This window comes from Caloenas nicobarica, chromosome 31 (assembly GCF_036013445.1).
Source record: "Caloenas nicobarica isolate bCalNic1 chromosome 31, bCalNic1.hap1, whole genome shotgun sequence".
Lineage (NCBI taxonomy): Eukaryota > Metazoa > Chordata > Aves > Columbiformes > Columbidae > Caloenas > Caloenas nicobarica.
Genome location: NC_088275.1, coordinates 2,777,346 through 2,798,935, shown reverse-complemented (window position 1 = coordinate 2,798,935; position 21,590 = coordinate 2,777,346). Strand labels below are relative to the sequence as shown.

At 53.4% G+C, this 21,590-nt stretch overlaps 1 protein-coding gene across 4 annotated transcripts; it reads left to right on the top strand.

The window, feature by feature from the left end:
- Positions 1-393: 393 nt before the first annotated feature.
- Positions 394-21,407, top strand: ARNT (aryl hydrocarbon receptor nuclear translocator). 4 transcript variants are annotated; one of them, XM_065653842.1, is made up of 23 exons: positions 394-497; positions 5,384-5,489; positions 6,444-6,488; positions 7,168-7,212; positions 7,699-7,743; positions 9,813-10,026; positions 10,598-10,811; positions 10,899-10,964; positions 11,077-11,176; positions 11,579-11,644; positions 11,878-11,963; positions 12,405-12,481; positions 12,639-12,773; positions 13,217-13,291; positions 14,071-14,222; positions 15,865-15,960; positions 16,126-16,204; positions 16,624-16,747; positions 17,315-17,411; positions 18,054-18,204; positions 18,349-18,508; positions 19,198-19,352; positions 19,838-21,407. In XM_065653842.1, the coding sequence occupies exons 1-23, from the start codon at positions 476-478 to the stop codon at positions 19,925-19,927; spliced, it is 2,400 nt and encodes a 799-aa protein (XP_065509914.1). In that variant the 5' UTR covers positions 394-475; the 3' UTR covers positions 19,928-21,407. The 4 variants fall into 4 exon arrangements, with proteins under 4 accessions (XP_065509914.1, XP_065509915.1, XP_065509916.1 ...); XM_065653843.1 differs by lacking the exon at positions 7,699-7,743; XM_065653844.1 differs by lacking the exon at positions 10,899-10,964.
- Positions 21,408-21,590: the final 183 nt, after the last annotated feature.

Below are 21,590 nucleotides of genomic sequence, written 5' to 3'. Positions count from 1 at the left end.
ACCTAATCCGAGTCCGAATCCCCATCCCAGCCTCAATCCCAGTCTCAACCCTGACCTCAGTCCCTGTCCTAACCTAAACCCAGCCCAAACTCCAGCCCCGACCCCAATCCCAGCACAATTCCCGCTCTCCCACCCCAAAAAATCCCAACACGTGACGTCACCCGACCGGCGCGGCCCGCGCGACACACCCTCTCCTAACCACGCCCCCTCAGCGAAGGCCACGCCCCCAAGGCCACGCCCCCTCCCGTGGTTGGGGCGGGGCGCGGCGGCGCTCACCCTACCCTGCTGGCTGCGCCCCGAGGCGCGCTCGCCCCGCCCATCTCTCCCTGGCTGGGCCAATCGGAGCGCGGCACCGCCCTCTTGGCCCCGCCCTCCGGCGCGCAGGTTTGGCTGCGCCGCAGCGCGGAGGGTTTTCCTGCGCCGCCATCTTGGCCGCGGCGCCGAGGAGGGAGCGGGGGGGCCGGCGCGACCGGCCATGGCCGCCACCGCCAACCCGGGTGAGCCGGGGCCGGGGGCTGCGGGCGCCGGGATGAGCGGGGGGGCGGCGGCCGCGGGAACCAGCGCTCGGGGGTCGGGCCGAAGGGTCGCGGTGGCCGCCCGGGCCGGGCCGTGTTAGTTGCGGGGGTGTCCCCGGGCTGGGGGGTTCGGGGCCCAGGGCCGTTGTCTGGAGGGTTCGGGGCTGGGCCAGGAGGGGCCTGTGGGTGGCGGGGGGTGGGACGGGGGCACAGGGGACGAGGGGCTGGGGACCCGCGTCGGGGTGCGCGGGGGGAGCAGCGGGGCTGTGGAACGGCAGAAACTTCAGAATTAGGCACTTTAGGGGCTGTTTTGGGAAGGAGGGGAGGGGGAGGAGGCGGGCTGTGAGCTCCTGGTGTGGGGAAAAGGACCTAAACCCCCCTCAGGAGACCTAAAGCCCCCCCCAAAAAGGGACCTAAACCCCCCCCCCCCCTTAAAAGGGACCTAAACCCCCCTCAGGAGACCTAAAGCCCCCCCCTTAAAAGGGGCCTAACCCCCCCCCCCCTTAAAAGGGACCTAAACCCCCCTCCTAAAAGGGACCTAAAACCCCCTAAAGGGACCTGAAGGTGGAAGCTGTACCTGCTGGTCTCTGCTCCGTCCCACCCGCCCTGGCGTCCCTGGTGCTGGTTTCCATCATGGGACTCACATTTATTGCCCTTAACAGTTTATGTTGGTTTTAAACCCTTTTTTTTTTTTTTTTTTTTTTTTGGCTGTGTGTTTCCTTGAGGTTTCCCTCCTCAGCACCAGCCAGAAGCTGACGCGCTGTTTGGAAAAGGATTTTTACAAATCTCCGCCTGTTTTCTCACCCGGTGCGTAACCCGGGTGTGAGCGTTGTGGCTGCAAACTGAACGTCCTCTCAGCTTTTGGTCGCTCCCCGTTCTGAGCGAGCAGGAGGATGGTGGGATCCGATTCTCGCTGAATAAAATCAAATCTTTGGGGCTTTATGAGGTTTCTGGCTGAATTACTTTGAAATTAGTCCATATCTGGGATAACCCAGCGTCTGTGAAGTGGGGATTGTTTTACAGTGCGGCGGCTGAGATCGGAATTTGAACTTCTGTGGGTTTTTTGGGTATTTTTTTTTGGGCTTGTGGCTTTTGACGCTTCTTGTGGCTCGAGGCTGCCGAGGCCTCACGTTGTGTGACACCTTCAGCTTTATCAGCTGCTCGATGTGACTTCTAAAGGAGGATATATATATATATTTCTTTTTTCATTCTAGCAACGTGGGGAGCTTTCATGGCTTTAAATCTCGAGCAAACACATTGGGTCACTTGTGGTGGTTTTGGGGCCGGCACCGGTGTCTGGGAAGGAAAGACGCGGTTGTGGTTTCACGTGACGGGCTGAAATTCCGCAGCAATCAGAAGTTAGAGGCGGCATGTTAGGAAAAAAAAAATAACAAAACAAGAAAACCAGCAGGATTCCTGGTTCAGCTTAGGAGCTGCATCCCTGGAATGGAAAGAGTCCAACTCGTGGGCCCGTCCTGTGGCAAAATACTCTTTTTTTAATGTTTTTTTTTTTCTTCTCGCAGCAATATCCTGCGAAACACTGAGGTTATTCTAAGCAGTGAAACGTTGGTGCTGTGTGGGGCGTGGGCTCGGCTGGGAGGTTCATGAGCCTGAGCTCAGGGCTCGGTTTGGCGGACAAAGGGTGTGCAGTTAATGTAAAGCACACACCAAAACCCAGCTGTTTGTTGGGGCGAGGATGGAAAATGTGCGCGAGGAGCCAGCTCTGCAAGAACCCGGTGAGTGGAGAAAGGGAGATATTTGTGCTGTGAAGCGTTTGTGTGAGGGGAGGCTTTGGAGTCGCGTGGGGTTTCGCATAATAGACAAGTTTTAAACAAATTTGCAAGGGGAAGAGGAAGAACGTTCGACATCTGCGTTTAATATTTCTGCCTATGGGTGGACTGAGTGACCGGTAATTACTTGGCCCTTTGAAACGGAGGGGAAAATACTCACAGTCTGCACAAGCGTTATCTACAGAGAGATTAGAGTGAAATAAATCACCTGTGAAAAACGTTGTTCTTTAGAAGCTGGGTTGTCTTCTCCTTGATGTTGCAGACGGGGCTCCGGGGAATTCTGGATAACGCCCCAAAAATGCGGAATGTCCTGGCGGCTTGAACGGGAAAACTGACCACAGAAAGAGGCTGGGACTGATTTGTGTGTTCAAACTGATTGAAAAAATAAGTTGGGACCTGTTTGAAGTGTTCGAAGCGTGAAGAGCTTTAGATTGAAAGGTTTCGGTCGTGTCAGAGGGAGTTTCGTGTTGTTAAAATCTCCCGGTTAGGAGTGAAAACAGAATCGCATCCGCTGACCAGGAGGAGACACAAGGAGGGACTGAAACCACGGCTCACGCTGCTCCACAGGTTTCCATATTAACTCGGATTATTCGGACACTTTTAGCGCTGGCTGGAGAAGCGTCTGATTGATCAGCGTCTCTTGAAACACTGAGTTCTCTGAATGCACGATTTCAAACACTCAGAAATGGAAAATGCATTTTTCTGGATGTTTTTTTAGCTCATCTCTGTCGTGCTGCTTGAGGAAGGTTCCCGTGGGGATGAAAGCGCTGAGCTGGGAAGTTCAAACAACAAACAGAAAACCCCAAACACGACCACCCACCTACTTAAATCATTCTCTTTAAAGTTCCTAAAACCCTGTGTAAATGCAAACTGATGGTTGTGAGAAGTGCAAGGGTTTGCTAAAGCAGGATGCTGGTGTATTTTATTTTAGCAGCTCTAGACTCCCCTGGTTTCTGAGGAGCTCACTAACCGTTTCGGTTTAAACTGAACGACGGGAGAACCACCATGTGCTGAAGCTCTGCAGCAGGGTCTGGTTTTCTGGGTGAGGAGACCGAGCGCTCCCAGAACTCCCTGCAGAGCGCCAGCCCGCCTCGTAAATCACAATATTTTCCGTGACTTTATTTCAGAAGCTTTTTCACTGTTGGGCGCCAGGAGTTGCGACAACCCCTCCCAGGAGAGCCCCGAGTTCCCTTCGCCGGCCTCTTCTCTCAGCTCCGTCGCGGTCGCGCTTGCAGATTTAGTCTGGAATTCGGACCTGTGATGTTTCTGCGCAGCCTCTGCTTATCTCCTCTGGCCTTAATTAGATTGAACACTCGTTAAAAACGAGCAGGGGTTGATTACAGAAAGGGCTGGAATGGAGGCGTTGCTGTGGCGTGGCCGGGATGGATCAACCGGGACTTTCGGTGGCGTGGCTGATAGTTTTGAAGACGATTCTTTCAAGGAAATCCCTTTGTTGCTCCGGTTGTTGTTTTGGAGTAGTTGAAACACATGGTTCTCACCACTTTGGATATTTCAGTGTGAAAAAGCTTCACGTGGTGACACCCCTGCCCCTGCTCTCACTGGTTTTGGGGGCGAGAACACAGTAGATTTTTGGTAGGTTTTGATGTTCTAAGTTCATAGAGCAAATTATTACCAATTTCCCTTGCCACATCTCAAGGTATTTGTATTTTCTCCCACTGTGAAAGGGCACGTTGTAGGAAAAGGAAGCGGTTTCGTCGGTGCAGGAGGCTCCACAGGAACAGCCAGGGCTGGGACAAGGCCTCGAGAACCCGCAGAGCCGCTCGCCCTCCCGCAGCCGCTTAAACGCCGTTTGCAGAGAACAGCCCCATGTTGCTGCCCAAAAGCAGAAATTCCTCTCTCCTTAATGAAATTATTACCTGCTCTGCTCCACAAACTTGATTTCTGTTCGGACCCCAGTGTTTAAATCCACGTGTTGAAAAGCCACGGGCTCCTCGGGAAAAGGAATAAAGCTCCTGACCTGGTTGACTTGCACTTGGTGCCTCGTTCTGCTCAACAGAACCTTCGATACCGGCCCGTTTCACACCCTGAGACTTGGCTTAGAAAGAAGCAAAGGAGCCCAGAGGTGTCCAAGGGATCTGAAATCCAGCGGGAGGAAGAACAACCCCGTTTGTTTTCAGTGCGTCACATCAGCTGACTTGATTTTTATCACACAGGGACTGATTTCCTGGCAGGGACTTCGTATATTCACACACACTAATCTCAAAAATCATGTGTCTTAGAAAAAATCTGTCTCTGTACCTGGTTCCTTGGTTAAACCCACTGCAGTTCTTTGCTCAGCCCTGGCAGCGTTTCCTGCGCAAGCAGCTCTGTGTCCGCGCTTTGGGAACCCCGACAAGAGACTTTTTTTTTTGTGCGTGTTGGGTTTTTTTTTTCTAGTGTTTTGCTGTTTTGGTCGCAGTCTAGCAGCAAATTTCAAACCCCACAGCCATTCAAATGAGCGCAGAGCTGGCTTATTTCAGAAACGTGCCTTGTAACTTGTTTAAAACTCCAGTCCTGGTGCAGATCAGGCTATGTTAGCATAGAATGACGCTGAACGCAGTGTTACAACATGCCCAAAAGGGCTTATTTTCACTTCTTTAAGAAGACTTTTAATTGACTGTCTGAAAGATCGGGACTTTCAAGGTGCCTCCCAAGCATCTTGGTTGATTCCTTGTATCTTAGACCAGGAAATAAACCTTCTTGAAGAGGCGGCGTGATTGTCATTGGACAAATGTGCGTCTCCTCTCCTGCCGCTGTGCCCGAGTGGACACAAGGGGCTCAGCCCCTGCCCGTCACGTCCCCTCCTCTGCCCAAAAGGAACCCGCAGCTTTTCCTTGAGCCGCTTTTGAGCTGATGAAAACCGCGTGTGCTTAAAGCTGGAAACAGCCCCTTGGGAGAGGCAGGAGATGAAAGAACCAAAAACACACATGGCACAAAACCCACCCACGCCAGACGTGGCAGCGCAGCCGCTTTTAACGGGCCGCCTGCGGAGAATGTTCCACCCTCTGCACTGGAGGGGGATTTGAAGTCATACCCATTTATTCTCTTTTTTTTTTTTTTTTTCCTTTTCCTGTTTAGAAATGGCATCGGACGTTTCCTCGCTGGGCGCAGCCGTCGGGTCTGGGAGCGCGGGCGCGCAGGCTGGAGGAGCAGTCGTTCAGAGAGCCAACAAGCGCCGGCCCGGGTGAGCGTGGGGTTTGGTTTTTGGGGAGGTCTGTGTGTGTGCAAAGTGTGTTTCTGAGGAGTCGTCGTTCTCTCGAACGAGCGTTCAGCCTGTGATGAGGAAACTCAGCTGCTTCGAAGCCCAGGGCGGTTTCCTGGTTCCTCCAGCTGCGCTGCGTCCAGGCCTTTGGCTTCTTAGTCGTGTGGTTGGTGCCGGTCGTACCCATTAAACCAGGTTCCGTGTTACCCGTAAAAGGTGTGGAAGAGGAGTCGCTGAAGGAGCAAGACCAGCGGTACCACAGGAGAACGCAGATGAGCAGAAAATGTGAATTTTGGGGCCTTACTCAAACCTTTGTGTCTGTGGCTTTTTGTTTGCTACAAATGCCTTTGCCGAATTAAAAGGATATCGAGTGGCTTCTCTTCAAATGCCGGGCCAAGAGATTTCCTCTTAATTTACAAGCTAATTAAAAGCTCTCCCTGGCCCCTCCAGTCACTCGTTGGCCTCCGTTTGCTGCTCCCGCGCTGTCTGTTCCAAACACACGGGTTTTCCGTCCCGGAGGAAGCTCCGTGCAAACCCTTTCCTCGGTCCTCCCACACACACTTGTAGAAATGTTTTTTTGACCCTGTTACAGCAAACACAGGGACGCACTGAACTAAGAGCGCTAATTACACAGGTCGCCAGACTGAACTTGAACTTTTGAAATGTTTTGCCTTTTTTTTTTTTCTAATGCAACTGATCCGACCTCCATTTGGAACAGGGGGTGTGATGCAGTGGGCTGTCTCTCTTGTGAACTCTTTCCTTTCTTTATTTCGGATAAACGTGTAAAAGGAACCGTCTTCTAAGCTTTGTGGGTTGTTTCATGTTAACCCCTGGGATCACTTAAATCTTCCCGTCAAGAATCATCTGTGACAGACAGAAAAGCAACCCGTAAAGGAGAAACCGCTTGGTTAATAGTTACATTCCTCTGTTTTTCAGGCTGGATTTTGATGAGGATGGAGAAGGGAACAGCAAATTCCTCAGGTGAGGGAGGACGCGGTGCCTGCAGGTTTGTGGCCGTGGTTTTCCCCGGAGCTCACGGCTCGCGTGGCTTTTCCTCCAGCGTCGCGGGGGAGGCGGCTGTTGGTGCCTGGGACGCGCGGAACTGAATTCTCATCTGTGGGGAGGATGCTGCGGTTCCAGAGACCCCTCCCTGCTGGGGGCTGTGAGCGGGATCCATCTGGAACGCACATGAGCTGGAGGCGCTCACAGCGATTATTTGTAGCCTCGCTGCGTCGTTTAGGGTTGGACGACTCTAATTACACCAGGAGTCCATATGTTACATACAAGGAGCGGCTTTGGGTTGATACAGGTTGTGATGAACGTGGGATTTACCTCCTGAGATCCTTTGGATGAGGGTCTTGATTTGGATTAGCTGTACCTTCAAAGTGCGATTTAACCTATTTCTTTGTGATTGTGCTTAAATTACTGAGCGTGATGCCGCTGTCCTCGATATGAATGTGGTGGAAAACGTCATCGAGGTGGTAAAATCTGAAACCGTGGTCTGGAGCTGGAGAACCGAGGAGTGTGCTCTGGATTGCCTGCGCTCCAGAGTTTGCCTTTTTTATGTGATTTATTAAACCTTGTTCTTCTCTCGGTATCTTTGGGAAAGCAAGAAGTGTAAACACCTTGAAGAACTCTTCTTCCTCTCCCCCTTCTGCAGGTGTGATGATGACCCGATGCCAAACGATAAAGAGAGATTTGCCAGGTAAGAAACTGCTGGGATGTGGTTTTTGAAAGTGCCAAAAAGAGGGATCCTGCAGCACCCTTGGAACTGGCGGTGAAGGAAGGCGCGCCAAGGGATCCAGACGTTTTCCTCACTGGTTTTTGGACCGATTCATTAGGAGTGTGATGAAATTACATACGTCTTTTTCACCATTTCTTCCAGCTGTTGCCTTGGACTCTGATTCTTTTCTCCTGCTCAAGAAACTTGCAGAAATACAAGTTTCGTGCTTGGCTCAAGTTTCACTTGCAGGGAGTTTCCTGGCAAATGTGGTTTGTGTGTTTTGTTGGGGCGTTAGGTAGCGACACCCGTTTTACGTGGAATGTTGCAAACGACCGAGCGCTGTGTTCACCGGAATTGCTGCTCTGCAGAACAGCCGTGCCAAGGCTGGGTTTCCTAGAGCATCCTCCCATTTCTCATTTCTTTAAACTTTTTTCCATTTTTAGCTTAGATCGCTGATTTTATTTTTAGGTCTGATGATGAACAGAGTTCAGCGGATAAGGAGAGACTTGCCAGGTAGGAGAACGGAGATTTCAAGCATGGACAAGCAGAGTTTTTCCTTTCCTTCGTGTTTCTCTAGGCATCCCTTCTCTCTTTTTTGTTTTTCTCCCTCTCCTTCCCTCATCTGCTGCAGTAGAGGACTTGAAACCCACCAAATTTTGGAAATTGCTGTGAAATTGGAATTAGGAGGGGAAAGGCATTTAGTCCCCTTGTGGGAACTGGCTGGGCCGCACTCTAGTTTTGTTAATATGGGCTTAAATACAATTTCTCTTGTGCTGCATCAAGGTGCCAAATGGCCTGTTCTCCCCTCGGCAAGGAATGCCGTTGTGCAAGCAAAACAGACATTAAAAAGTGTATTAGTTTGGGAGTTTTGTACCTGTTCAAACCTTGCAGGAAAGATTTAGGCTTCCTGAAAACAGGATTATTTTTTTTTTCCTGTCTGTAATTAATGAGGGACTGTCCCTGGCGGCATTTCTCCAGCAGAAAAAGCACCAGCTCTAAAGGCCCTTTTCCCCCGTTTTCAGCTGCAGAAATAAAATCTGCTTCAATCCCTGCGAGGTTTCTGCTGCAGCTGCGGGTCGGTACCGGTGAGGAGAGGGTTGGTTTGTGGTTCACCACCCCACAAACTGCCTCTGTCCCTCTGTCCAGCCTCAACTCCTCCTTAACACGCAGGACTAACGACTGTCCTGGGTGTGGGGAACACCACGATTCGGGCAGTTTAGTGTCTGCTGGCTGGTTTTAAAACAAAAACTATGGCCCAAGCGCAGCCTTTCCAAACCGCAGTGTTGCGTAGCTTAAATATTGGAGGAGATAAGGGAAGGCCGGAGGTGCACGGCAAACGGCGGCGGCTTTTTGGAGGTTTCTCCTCCCGTGAGCACTGATCCTCTCCCCACTAGTCGGTTGTCGTCACGCAAGAGCCCATAGGAGGGAATATTGGGCAGCGGGGCAAGTGAAGCGCCCGCTGGTTTCCCAGGAGCTTTTGTAGTGAAGGTCGCTCCGTTTTCACGCTCGAGCTTGTGAGTTTGGAGAAGCTGAGTTGAAGGTGAGTGTGACAATCGAAGCGCTTCTCCTGAGTATCAGCGAGATCCCCGAGTGATTGTACACACCTGGCAGTGAGAAACACTCCTTTTTTTGGTATCTATCCGCTTTAATTCCCTCGCCTGTCTGTTCCTTCCAACACTTCCATCTCATTCCATTTCCCACCCTGTGCTTCCCTGCCTCCGATCCGTCCCTCTCTATAGGAAACCTGGCTTTTAAGTTCTGTTTTGAAAAACCCACCTTAGTCTCCCACTTAAGCCAAGCCTAAGAGGTTCTGTTCCCGTCTCTGGAGGTTTGGGGGGCTGTGCCCTGCGAGCAAAAGGCGTGACAAGAACCTTTGTAAGGAGTTCTAAGCGGGCAGCGTTTGTTGAGATGGCTCTTGTGAGGTCTGTGTGCCCGGTAGCTGCTCTGTCCACATGGGCCTTGACAGAAATCAGGTGTAGATCTGCTCTACAGCTTTCCCTTGTAAAAGGCTCTTGGGGTAACTGAGAAATACCTTCATAAAAGCGCTGTGAGGTGAGAATCCTCTGTTGTGTTGTAGGTGCCCAAGTCTTAGCCGCAGCCTTGGCCTCCTTGTGCGCTTATCGGAGACACGTGCGTGTCCGAAAGGTGACGGGGGTGGAATTAATTCATCCTTGGGTCGTCTCAGTCTGCGCCAGCGCTGTTTAAAAGCAGAGTTCCTCAGCGGAGCGAGGCGAACCCCACTCTGAGAGCAGAGGCCGTAGCCACGGGAGAAATCCCTTGGGTTGTGGAAGCGGCGGGGAAGCTTCTTTCTCTGAAATAGCTTTGCCTGGCTCGTCGCCTTCGCCAGCTGCCGGGGAAGCGATGGGATTTCCAGCAAAGAAGGTCCGATGCAGCCTCTCCTCCTTGCACTCGTTCCTCGTCCCCCGTGCACGCCCAGCATGCGAGGCGCTTGCGGCCCTTCTAACGAGCCTGACGCATCTCTGTGTGTTGCACTCTGGCCTTGTGCAAGCGCTGACGTGGGGCTGAGGCTCCCGACTCGTCGGTAACTTCGTCTTCCTCCTCTCTTCCCTTTTTTTTTTCAGGGAAAACCACAGCGAGATCGAGCGGCGGCGGCGGAACAAGATGACGGCGTACATCACGGAGCTGTCGGACATGGTGCCCACCTGCAGCGCCCTGGCGCGCAAGCCGGACAAGCTGACCATCCTGCGCATGGCTGTGTCGCACATGAAGTCCCTGCGCGGCACGGGCAACACCTCCACCGACGGCACCTACAAGCCCTCCTTCCTCACCGACCAGGTCTTGGCTTGAGGGAAACCGCAGGGTTGTTGGGGTTGGAAGGGACCTCTGGAGATGATGGCCCTAACGCGGGGTCACCAGAGCAGATCGCACAGGATCCAGGCAGGTTTGAATGTCCAGGAGGACGAGACTCCACACGCGCTCTGGGCAGCCTGCTCCAGGCTCTGGCACACCCAAAGTGCGCGAGTTTGTCCTCATATTCAGATGGACCCTCCTGTGTTTCTGTCTGCGCCCGTTGCCCCTCATCCTATCGTTGGGCACCACTGAACAGAGTCTGGTCCATCCTTGGGCACCCACACTGGGATATGGTTGGACTTCAGGGTTTCTTCAACCAAAATGATTCTATATTTATAAGTAAGATCCCTCTCAGCCTTCTCCAGGCTGAACAGCCCCAGCTCTCTCAGCTTTTCCTCATCAGAAGGACACTCCAGACCCCTCAGCATCTTTGTAGCTCTCTACATAACTTCAGAGAGAGGAATTAAACTGCGGGTGGGGAGAAACGGGCACCCAGGGTGGGTGTAGAGCCCTTGGCCCCACAGTTAAATGCGTGTCCGTCCGTCTGTGACCGCAGGAACTCAAACACCTGATCCTGGAGGCGGCCGACGGCTTCCTGTTTATCGTGTCCTGCGAGACCGGGCGGGTGGTGTACGTGTCCGACTCGGTGACCCCCGTCCTGAACCAGCCGCAGTCCGAGTGGTTTGGCAGCACCCTGTACGACCAGGTGCACCCCGACGACGTGGGCAAGCTGAGGGAGCAGCTCTCCACGTCCGAGAACGCCCTGACAGGTAAGGCAGCCCAAGAAAAGGGACTTGGCGGGGGCCGGGCGGCGCGAAAACCTGCGGAGGACTTGGATTCAAACCTTCCCTTTGTAGAAGGAACCAAACCCTGGTGCCTTCCTAACAAGGATCCTGCAGCCCCCCCTGAGAATGCGTCTAAAGGTACCACTGGTGACACTTGTGTCCTGCTCGTCTCCTCCGTTACCTGGTGCCTGTGCTGCTGGAACGGCTTCCGCAGCCGCAGCATCTGGGGTTTGTTTCCCTCTTTCTTTAGGTCGCATCTTGGATTTGAAGACGGGGACTGTCAAGAAGGAAGGGCAGCAATCCATGAGGATGTGCATGGGCTCCCGAAGATCCTTCATCTGCCGAATGAGGTAACGAGGAGATTCCTCGGGGGAATTTCAGCTGAACCCCAAGCTGAATGTGCTCCCTGGCCCCTTCTTGCTTTTATTCCAGCTTTTTTTTGTTCATTCTGACATGATAGAACATGGCTGAGCTTTCCACACAGAGCCAAGAGTCAAGTTCTTGAGGTTTTTATTTGCCCTATGCTAAAATAACTTTTGAGACTGTTTTAGAAGATCCAGTTTCAAGTAACGATTTGTTTTGACCTCGTGTCCCCTCTCAAAGCCTGTAGAATGGGGGATTTTCACTCGTGTGACAGAGATCCCAAGGTTCATCCCTGTTTTTAGAGTCATTCCTCTTGTTCAGGATTGTCAAACTGTTGTTGACCAAGCAAGATAAAAGCCTTTCCCCTCGTGTTTCTCTTTCCGGTGCAGGTGCGGAAACAGCTCCGTGGATCCTGTCTCCGTGAATCGCCTCAGCTTCATGAGGAATCGCTGCAGGTAAATAAAACCAGAGTTACGGGCTGGGAAGAAACAGAGCTACAGGGGATCAAAACCGAGAGAGATTCCACCCTGCTGTGTTCTTGGACCTTGTGCATTTAAGTCTTTGGGTTTTTTTTTTGTTGGCCCGGATGATGTTCTGTGGGAAGCTTTTTAAAAATACAAGTAGAAACCTTCCCTCACTTTACCCAGTTGAATCTTCTAGCACAACCAGCCTCTTTCTCTCTCCCAAGGAATGGTTTAGGTGCAGCGAAAGACGGTGAACCTCACTACGTTGTGGTGCACTGCACAGGTTACATCAAAGCCTGGCCCCCCGCAGGTAAAACTGAGCTTGGGGCTGGTTTTAGGAGCGTGTGGGCTGAGCTTGTCCCTTCTCTGGACGGCATGTGCCAGCAAATGCCTTCTAAATCTGTCTATTGCTTTTTCTTTTGGGGTTGAACTAATTTTTGCGGATGCTGGGTCACAGCTCTGTGTCTCTGGACAGTAGAGATGCTGTAGAGGGTGAACATAATATTACACTGAAATTGATATTACACTGTCCGGTGTGCGAGCTTGTGCTGAAAGTCACAGATCTTTAACCCTTCTGGCAAAAAGATGGAGGGCTGGCAACTTAATTTTCAAGTTCCTTTACGGGAAAAGATCCTGAATTACAAAACAGGGTGGAGAGATGTATTGAAGTCAGAATTATGTGTCTTTTACCTCTGAAATTGGCAGTTTTTTGTGTATTAACCACGCTGGCATTCTTTGGCGCTCCCCCCAGGTGTTTCGCTGCCCGATGACGACCCGGACGCCGGGCAGGGCAGCAAGTTCTGCCTCGTGGCCATTGGGAGGCTGCAGGTGGGTGACGCGCTGCCGGGGCTCGCGTTGCCTCCTCCTACAAGTCCCCAGAGTCCAATTCTTCTGTCTGAAGATGTTCCCCAATTGCCACAAATCCCACTGCAGAGAAAGCAGCTCTCCTGAGACTCAATCACCTTCTCCCTGCCTTGCCTTGCAGGTCACGAGCTCGCCCAACTGCACAGACATGAACAACGTTTGCCAGCCCACAGAATTCATCTCCCGACACAACACCGAGGGCATTTTCACCTTCATCGACCACCGCTGCGTGGCCACGGTCGGCTACCAGCCACAGGTGAGGAATGGCTGGAGCTTTTGGAGAGAGAACCGCTCTTCAAACTCACCTTTCCCTCTCCCTCTCGCGCGTCGTGGCTCCGTGTGTCCGGCAGTTCTGATAGAATGATGCCCAGGGCCTCAACCAGACGTGTTTCTTCTCCACCAGTTGCATTTTCACGTGCTTTTCTAAGTGCTTTGATCATGGGAAGGACGGGTGCCTCTGGATTATGTCTAATGTCAATTAAGATCATTTTTGCCTCCATTTGAGCTTGAGATCAAACGTTAGTCAACAGCTGTTGTGCTTCTCTTTAAAATACAGCCCGTCGGTTCCTGTATTTGCTTTGTGTAACAGTAATTTGGTGGGAGGGGGAGCAGTAACTACCTGTCCAAAGTGGAATTAAAGACGGAGCCTGCGTGCCAGCTGAACTGACTTCATCTCTCTCCCAATTCCTTTAAAATCAGGAACTTCTGGGGAAGGACATTGTGGATTTCTGCCACCCGGAAGACCAGCAGCTTCTGCGCGACAGCTTTCAGCAGGTACAAATAAACACTGCAGCTGCTGCTTTGCACACAGTGTGGTATTCAGATCAGAGTCTGTCTTGGTGCTTTCAAAGCAATGAAATCAATTGGAAAGCCAAGAGAAAAACAAAACGGTAGATGTTTCTCCTTTGCCCAATGGCAAACAGTCACAGATATAGTCACGTAACTGTAAATGTGCAAAATGAAGCAGAAGCATCTGATGTCTAACTCTTGAATTCACCCTCTGGCTGCCAGTCCCGTCTGCTTTTAGGGCCAGAGACATGGCTACAAAGCGCCTACTTGTTTGCACGGGTCTGTGGCTGAAACCCGGTTCATCCTTAGGGCCCAGCCCAGCGCCGCAGGACTCGCAGCGGATGCGCTTTGCTTGCCCTGTTGTCGTTACTCTTATTTCTGAGGGCGCTGGACTTGTGGCAGGGCAGGTAAGACTGCCCCGTGCTTTCATGACTCCAAAAAAGAAACAAACTGCTCATATCCATTTCTCCAAATAGCTGGAATTCAGAAGCGACAGCATGTGCTTCATTTATTGGAGGCTTTTTCCATACATCTCACCAGTGCAAAGAGATAAAAAAAGGGGGATGTGAAATTCCCTTCCCGCGTCATTCAGGAATTGAGAGCATGAGGGAAATGTGGCGGTGCCGTCGCGCTGGGGAGGAGCAGAGTCTCACAAAAGGGCCATCGCCAGGTTTCGGTGGGGGCGGCTGGTGCTCAGAAGCACGTTTGCTCTTCTACGCCTCTTTTTTTAATCGGGTCCCGCTGACACCGTTACGTTTTTTTAGGTGGTGAAGTTAAAAGGCCAGGTTCTGTCAGTCATGTTCCGATTCCGATCCAAAAACCGGGAATGGCTCTGGATGAGAACCAGCTCCTTTACCTTCCAGAACCCCTACTCGGATGAGATCGAGTACATCATCTGTACCAACACCAACGTCAAGTATGTACACGGGAGCCGCTTGCCGAGCGCGAGCCCCAGTGGGACCTCGTCCCAGAGTAACCGCGGGAGCTTTGGCCTCTCCCCTTGCCAACCTTCCCACCGATGTTCTCAGGCCCTGTAGAAATCGCTCGGTCTCTTTTCCCGGGCTGTGACAGGCTCTACAGGGCTACAAAGTGCGAGAAACTTAATTCCTTCGGCTCTCAGGTTTGTTCGGCTTAACGAGCTGCCAAAGCTCCGCTCCAGCAGGGCCTTTTTTTAACTCTGGTGACCGGAGCGAGTCTCCTGTCTGCGCACTTGGGCTGATATTAGTGAGATCTGGCTGTGAGCGCAGCTCTGGACTCCTGTGACAGTCCAGGGGGGCAACTGGTCCAGAAAGTGGGTTTTGTGTGAGCAGGACTGGCTGCAGCTGGAACCAGACACTGATTTTTCTCCACTGCTGTAGTTTTGTCCGTGGATTTGAAAACAAGCCCCAGCAAGGAGACTCTTTTTGTTGCCGCGCTCATTTTTTGACTCTTCGGGTGGGTTGGGAGTGATCAGAGCTGCTCTCTCTTCCCATGAAGGAGCTCCAGGCCCCTTGCAGAAGAGCAGCTACTGAAATAATTTTTTTTTTTTCAAGTGCCTGCATGTGGTTCATGACTGCAGGCATGGTGGGTGCAGCAAATGGAGCCTCTCCAGCCAGGCAAACAGAAGGCGAGATTGATTGTGGGCAGGGGAAAAGCCAATATTCTTTTTTTATGATTATTTTTTCGATGAGGCAAGGTCCCAGTGCGCAGGGAGCGCTCTGCCCTCCGCGCAGCTGGTGAAGCCGGTGCCTCCTGAGAAAATACGGAGAGACAAATCCCTCCGGCTTTAAGAGCCATGGGGCAGCGCAGGGCTGGAACCCGACGCGGATCCGATCCGGGCTGTAATTCCCACCCGGTGTCTGCCGTATCTCTTTGAACTCATTCATTCCACGTGCCTCCATTCTCACATCCACACTGCGCTTCCCAAGAGCACAGCAGGAATCGAGAGCAGAGAAGCAGCGACCTGTGTTTGAGCTGCGTTTTATCTCTGTGCATCTCCAGGTTATTTGTGCTGTTTCAGCTCCGAGCTCAGGTACCACCGCAGCAGCAGCTTGCAAAAGAACAAGAAAATAATGAATTTTTGTTCCTTTCTTGCGGGAGTTAATGTTTAACTGACTTCTGACAGTTAAGAGCATAACAAACTCCACCAGCCTCTGGGGCTTAAAACCTAAAGTTGCTGGTGGTCTCTGTAGACTTGGCTCTGCTGGGTCTGACCTAGAGCTGATGGAAAACCCTGGGGGGGTTTATGTTCCTACCAACTTTGCTTGCGCTTTGAGGATGATGCAGACCTGGCGTGGTTATTAATTCCTCCTGGCTTGGTTATTAATTGCTCAGTGACCGAGTGGGAAGGGGCCGAGCCCCCTGGCTCGCAGCCCTTTCCATTATGTTATGTGACCCCCCCCGCCCCATTTCAGAGACCACACAAACTGGGTCCTTCACTCAAACAGGTTTTGCAAAAGCAAGGTTTCCTGTCTTGCCCCAGACAGACACACTCTCCTACACGCAGTAGCCAACTCTTTGCTTGCTTTTGGTATTTTTTAGATATATATATATGTTATTTTCTTGTCTTTGCTTTAAAGGAACTCGAGCCAGGAGTCGCGGCCCGCCCTGTCCGGCTCGCTGCCCCGGCCGCCGCTGGGCCAGGCCGTGAGCCTGCCGCTGGAGCTGCCCCCCAGGTCAGCAGTGCTCGGGTCCTCTCACACGTTCTTCCTCCCCACGCCTTCCTCCACAGCACCGAGCTCTGGCGGGCGAGTCCTCGCTGCCGCCGTGCTGCGGCCGCTCCCTCGGCCACGGGTTCGAGCAGCCGCTGCTCTCCTGTTACAGAGAACTTTCTATTTCAGGCAGCAGCAGCCGCCGCAGCAGACGGAGCTGGAAGGCGTGTCGGGGAGAGAGAGCCTGTCTGGCTATGACCACTCGCAGGTAAATCGACGGGGGTTTTGGTTACTCCTTCCACTTGTCCTGCGTTATTTAAATTATTTAAATTCCCTTTTGCTGAGGCTTATGGAGGCGGCTGCACCAGATTGATGTGCAGCTGCCAAAAGTTTGGAGAGGAAGTTGCTCTGCCATGGGTCTTCCTGGGGCTGGTTGCTTGACTGAAGGTTGGACTCGATCTTGAGGGTCTTTTCCAACCCAAAATAATCCTGTGGTTCTCCTCTCCCCTCTGGTGTCCACCCAGCTCTGCCCGCGTCAGCACTGCCAGCCCTCCACGGCCACCCTGCCCCAGGAAATACACAAAATATCCAGAGAAGAGCGAGGCCATTTTCTGCAAACCCCCCTGTGCTGGCTGCTTTGCGCCGGAGACGCTGACGGCTCCGTCTGTCTGTCTGTCCCGCTCGCAGGTTCCCGTCCAGCCCGTGACCGCTGCCGGCCCAGAGCACAGCAAACCCTTGGAGAAGCCAGAAAACCTTTTTAACCAGGAGCGGGACCCACGGTTCAGCGAAATCTACAGCAGTATCAATGCAGGTAGGGAGCGCTGGGCCGTGAGCCGCGGCCATTGCGCCTTTACCCGGTTTCGGCTTCGACCCGAGCGCTCTTTGCTCTTCCTGAAGCCGCTCGGAGCAGTTTTGTGCACAGAGGCTCAGCGTGACTGTTGCGGCAGCCCAGGTTTTGCAGAATCGCGCCAATTTTTGGCATCGAGTGGGTAATTACACTGATAAACTGTTGCGGCTGTGAGTTTTTCTGCAGCCGGCGCTTTGCTGGAGCGAAGTGAGGAGGGAGATAAGGTGACTCTTGCTCTGTGGCACCATCTGCCTTCATGTTTGTCCCCTGGAGCAGTTCTCTGTGTTCCTACTCTGGGCACAGAACATTGTGGATCCTCTAACCCCAGAGGCCCTTAATTTGAAGTTTATTAGAAAATGGAGAGGAAATCAAATTAAAGAGGCTTTTACAAACCCATCTGGAGTCCGTGACTGGGTAAGGAACAGTCACGTTTGATGCTTTGGCTCAAAACGGGGTTTTTTCCCATGGGCGTGTGGTTCTGTTTGCGCTGTCGAGGTTTTGTCGGCGCTGACGCGGCTCCTGTCCCCACAGAGAACAAAGCCCTTCCTGCCAGCACCGTCCCCGCCAACCAGCCGCTCTTCACACAGGGAAACACCTTCACCGCGGCGCGACCCGCCGACAGCTTCAGGTGAGCCTTGGGGTGTTGATCTGCTCCTGCGGTTGTTTTTGGTGTGTTTGTGTGTCCTGCACCGGCTGAGTGTTCCTAGCCCCTCTACATCTGTCAGTGTGTTCCTACATAACGTGTGCAGAATAAAAACAGGGAGCGCATCCAGGTGTGGGCTTGTTTGAGGGAGAGAAGGGTTCCTGCCCCCCTGCTCTGCTGCGCAGAGGTGCGGGAGCTTTGAGCCCCCGGACTGTGTGTTGATGGGTCCAAACCTTGAATCCTGGGGGCAGTTTTGGGGGCTCCTCGTGCCAAGAAAGCCCTTAAGGTGCTGGCAGTTCAGAGAAGGGAACAGAGCTGGGGAAGGGGCTGGAGCACAAGTGTGATGGGAGCGGCTGAGGAAGCTGGGGAAATGGCCGCAAGTTGTGCCAGGGGAGGTTGAGGTTGGAAATTTGGGAGAATTTCTTCCCCAAAGGGCTGTGGGGCGTTGGAACAGGCTGCCCAGGGCAGTGCTGGAGTCACCATCCCTGGAGGGTTGAACAGACGGAGATGAGGTTCTCAGGGACGTGGTTTGGTGACAGCATTGGGTTATGGTTGGGCTTGATCTTGAGGGGCTTTTCCAAGCCAGTGATGGTGCGGTTCTCTGGAGTGGCCTGTTGTGTGTTCCAGGAGCGGCAGCATGGTCCCCCCGGTGAGCATCGTCCAGCAGCCGCCCTCCTCGGCCGGCCGCATCCTGGCGCAGATCTCCCGGCACGCCAGCCCGGCGCAGCCCGGCGGGACCAGCTGGGCCGCGGGGACACGGCCGCCCTTCACCCCCCAGGTACCAAAACCAAACCCGGGTCCCTGCCGCAGCACAGACCCCGTCCCCGTCACAAAGCGCCTTCGGGGTCGCTCCAGCAGCTCCTCACCCTGGTTAAGACAAGGCTCGGAATAAACTCGGCTCTTCCTCTCCCGTCTCTTACAGCAAGTGACGTCCCAGACGGTGAAGACTCGTCCCCCGTCCTTCAGCATGGGCACGTTCCAGGGCAGCGCGTCCTCCTTCAGCGCCATGGCAGCGCCGGGCTCCACGGCGTCGCCCACGGGGGCCACGTACCCCAACCTCGCCGGCCGCGGCGCGGGATTCAGTGAGTGGGGCTTGGGGGGCAGCAGGACCCTGTGGGGAGCGGGGAGCAGCAGCTCTGGGGCGAGACGTTCACCCACGTGTCCCTGTGGGTGTTGGGAATGGCCAAGTGTAAGAGAGCAGAGGGATCCTGGTGGGATCCTGGTCGGGCTGACGCGTGTCGCCTGCAGCCATCGTCAGGCTCCCGAGCAGGTGAATTTTCGTGGAGTCGTAGAATCATTTTGGGTGGAAAAGACCTTTCAGATGGAGCCCAAGCGTTACCCACCCCTGGCACTGAACATGTCCCTGAGAACCTCATCTCTGTCCGTTCAGCCCTCCAGGGATGGTGACTGCACTGCCCTGGGCAGCCTGTTCCAGCGCCCCACAGCCCTTTTATGAAGAATTTTTTTCCTAATATCCAACCTAAACCTGGCACAGCTCAAGGCCATTTCCTCTCATCCTGGAGAGGATCCGTTCCGAACCACTTTAAAGCTGACTGAGAGGAACCAAACCCCTCCAGGCCCCTCTCATTTGTTCTCCCACCCTATCAACGGGTGTTGACAAACCCTGTGACGCTTCAGTGGCTTTTCCCGGAGCGGGGATCCCGCCGCTCCCAGCGCCACCGCCAAACCAGCCGTGCGTTCCCGGTCCCGCAGGAGCTCACGGAAACCGCCAGGAATCGTTTCCCGACTCGTTGTTTTCTCTCCCGAGCAGGCACGGAGGCGGCGGCGGCGCCGGGCGCGTTCCCGGCGCGCGCGGCCGAGGGCGTGGGGATGTGGGCGCAGTGGCAGGGCCAGCACCAGCACCACGGCCCCGCGGCCGCCGAGCAGCACGTCCCGCCGCAGAGCAGCCAGCCCGAGGTCTTCCCGGTGAGACGGGGCGCTGGGGCGGCCGGTCGCGCGGGGACTCGTCCGGGAGCTTGTCCCTCGAGTTTAGAATGTTTGGTGAGGTGGCAAAGCTGGGAGTGACCTGCTGGAGCCGGAGTGGGGACGGAGAGGGGAGGGAGAGCACAACGGGGCCAGCTTTGCCTTGGGCCAGCGCAGGATCGGCGTGAAACTCACATTTAATGGAATTAACCCTCCGAGCTCTAATTAAAACCAATCACAAAATAGCTGAGCACCTTACCGAGTCCAAAAAAGGGGAAAATAACTCTGGAGAGCTCATGTTCTGCGAGCTCCCATTTCTGAAGGAATCCAGGTGGTCACAACTTTGCTGCTATCCTGCGGTCGTGGGCACGAGCCCCGTGTCCCTGGGGCACCGGTCCCTGCTCTGGCCAGCCCCTTAATTACCAAATGACTAATTACCCTCGTGATTTCCTCCTCCAGCTTGTAACTCTGTCCGTGTCTCCTCGCAGGACATGCTGACGATGCTGGGAGACCAAGGACCCAACTACAACAACGAGGAGTTCCCGGAGCTCAACATCTTCCCTTCGTTTTCAGAGTAAAATAACCCCTCAGCGAAGCCAGTTATACGTATATATAATACCCACGTGTACAGGAAAACACCCAACTCCTTTTTTTTTTTTTTTTTTTTTTTTTCCCCCAAAAACTGCTGAACTTTCTAAACACCTCCTGAATTCCGGAGGTGACACTGCCTGGCGGAGGACAGACCGCGCGGGAGGAAGATGAGGAGGTTTTGGGGCACTGCGGGCCGATTCCCGGAGGTTTCAGGACTCGGACACTTCACGAGCAGCTCATGGAACAAAAGTCTCGTTTTTGCGGAGCCGCTTGCCCGCGGGGGCTTCGTGTCTGGGTCCCAGGCAGCCCCTCCAAACCCCAAAGGCGCCTTTTCCCGTTTTTATTTCAATCTTATACCTGTGACTCTTTCTTTTTTCTATCAAACACCAAGTATTGTAACTTTTTTTTAAACATTGGAAGAAACTCTTCCAAGCGCTAACCCTGTACGGCGCGATTCCGGAGGACCCTCGTGGGAAGCCGCATTTTGGGGAAGTTTGGCCATTTCCACAGGGTTTTGGCCGCATCTCGGGTGCTTTATTTGGAGATTTTCGGGCCATTTGGGCGCCGTCTCCGAACTGTGCAATGAATTTGGTGTCATCGGCACGACCGATAAACCCTGCAAGTGATGGGATAATTAACGAGCCATAAAAATATTATCTACGTAGCTCTGTCCGTCCTGCAGCTGATGGTTTCTGTGCTGCCACAAACCGGCATTTCAACAGGGGTTGTGTCAGCGTGGGGGGGAAAAACTCCTATATAGAGAATTTTTTAAAAAATTTTACATCTTTGAATCTTCTGGCTTTTTCAGTAGAAAAAGCTGGTGGCAAATCTCGCCTCCTCAGGGCGCAGATCCCCCCCAAAAATCCGATTTTGGAGCCGTGCATATGGGGGATCCCCCAAAAAATCAGGTTTTGGAGCTGTACGCAGCAGATCCCGTCACATGGGGAAGGTTTGGAGCTGCCCCCGTGCCAGGCGGGGCAGCTTTTTGGGCTTAAAAAAGCTGGTTTTGGTGAAGTACTGAGGTGTTTGCCAGCCTGAATGCAGGACCAGCTGCCGCAGCGGGAGCGGAGCCTGGAGCAGCGGCTGCCGGAGGAGCGAGAAAATTCCCGTTTTTACTGAAATTGAGGAGGGAGAAAATTCCCATTTTTACAGAAATTCAGGAGGAAGAAAATTCCCATTTTTCTGGAAATTTTGGGTCCTGCTGGCAAGAAGGAACCGGCCGGAGCAGCTGGCAAATGCTGCAGCTGTTGGGAAACGCCAACTGGCCTGGTGTGAACTGGGGGGGTCTCGGCATGTGTCCTCCCATCCCAGAGCAGGAGGGGACAGCAGGGGGGACACGCTTGTCCCTGTCACCTCCCCTGTGGGTAATTGTGTTTTTTTCAATCCGGGGTGGGGGGGTTATCGTCTCTCATCACAGATGGTTTATGTAGCAGAGGTTTTTCAACAAGATATTTTCCCTTTTTTGAAGGTTTTTGTCTCATTTCTGCCGGTGGCGTCGTCCCTGTGTCACCGTGGCCGTGTCAGGGCCCCGTGCTCGGGTGACTCAGCCCCCCCTTGGTGATGATGGTGACGATGTCCCGTCTATCCCTGCGGTGTCACCGCTGGTCGTTGTGCCCCCCGAACCGGGCGGGGGCCAGAGGCCTGGGTTGG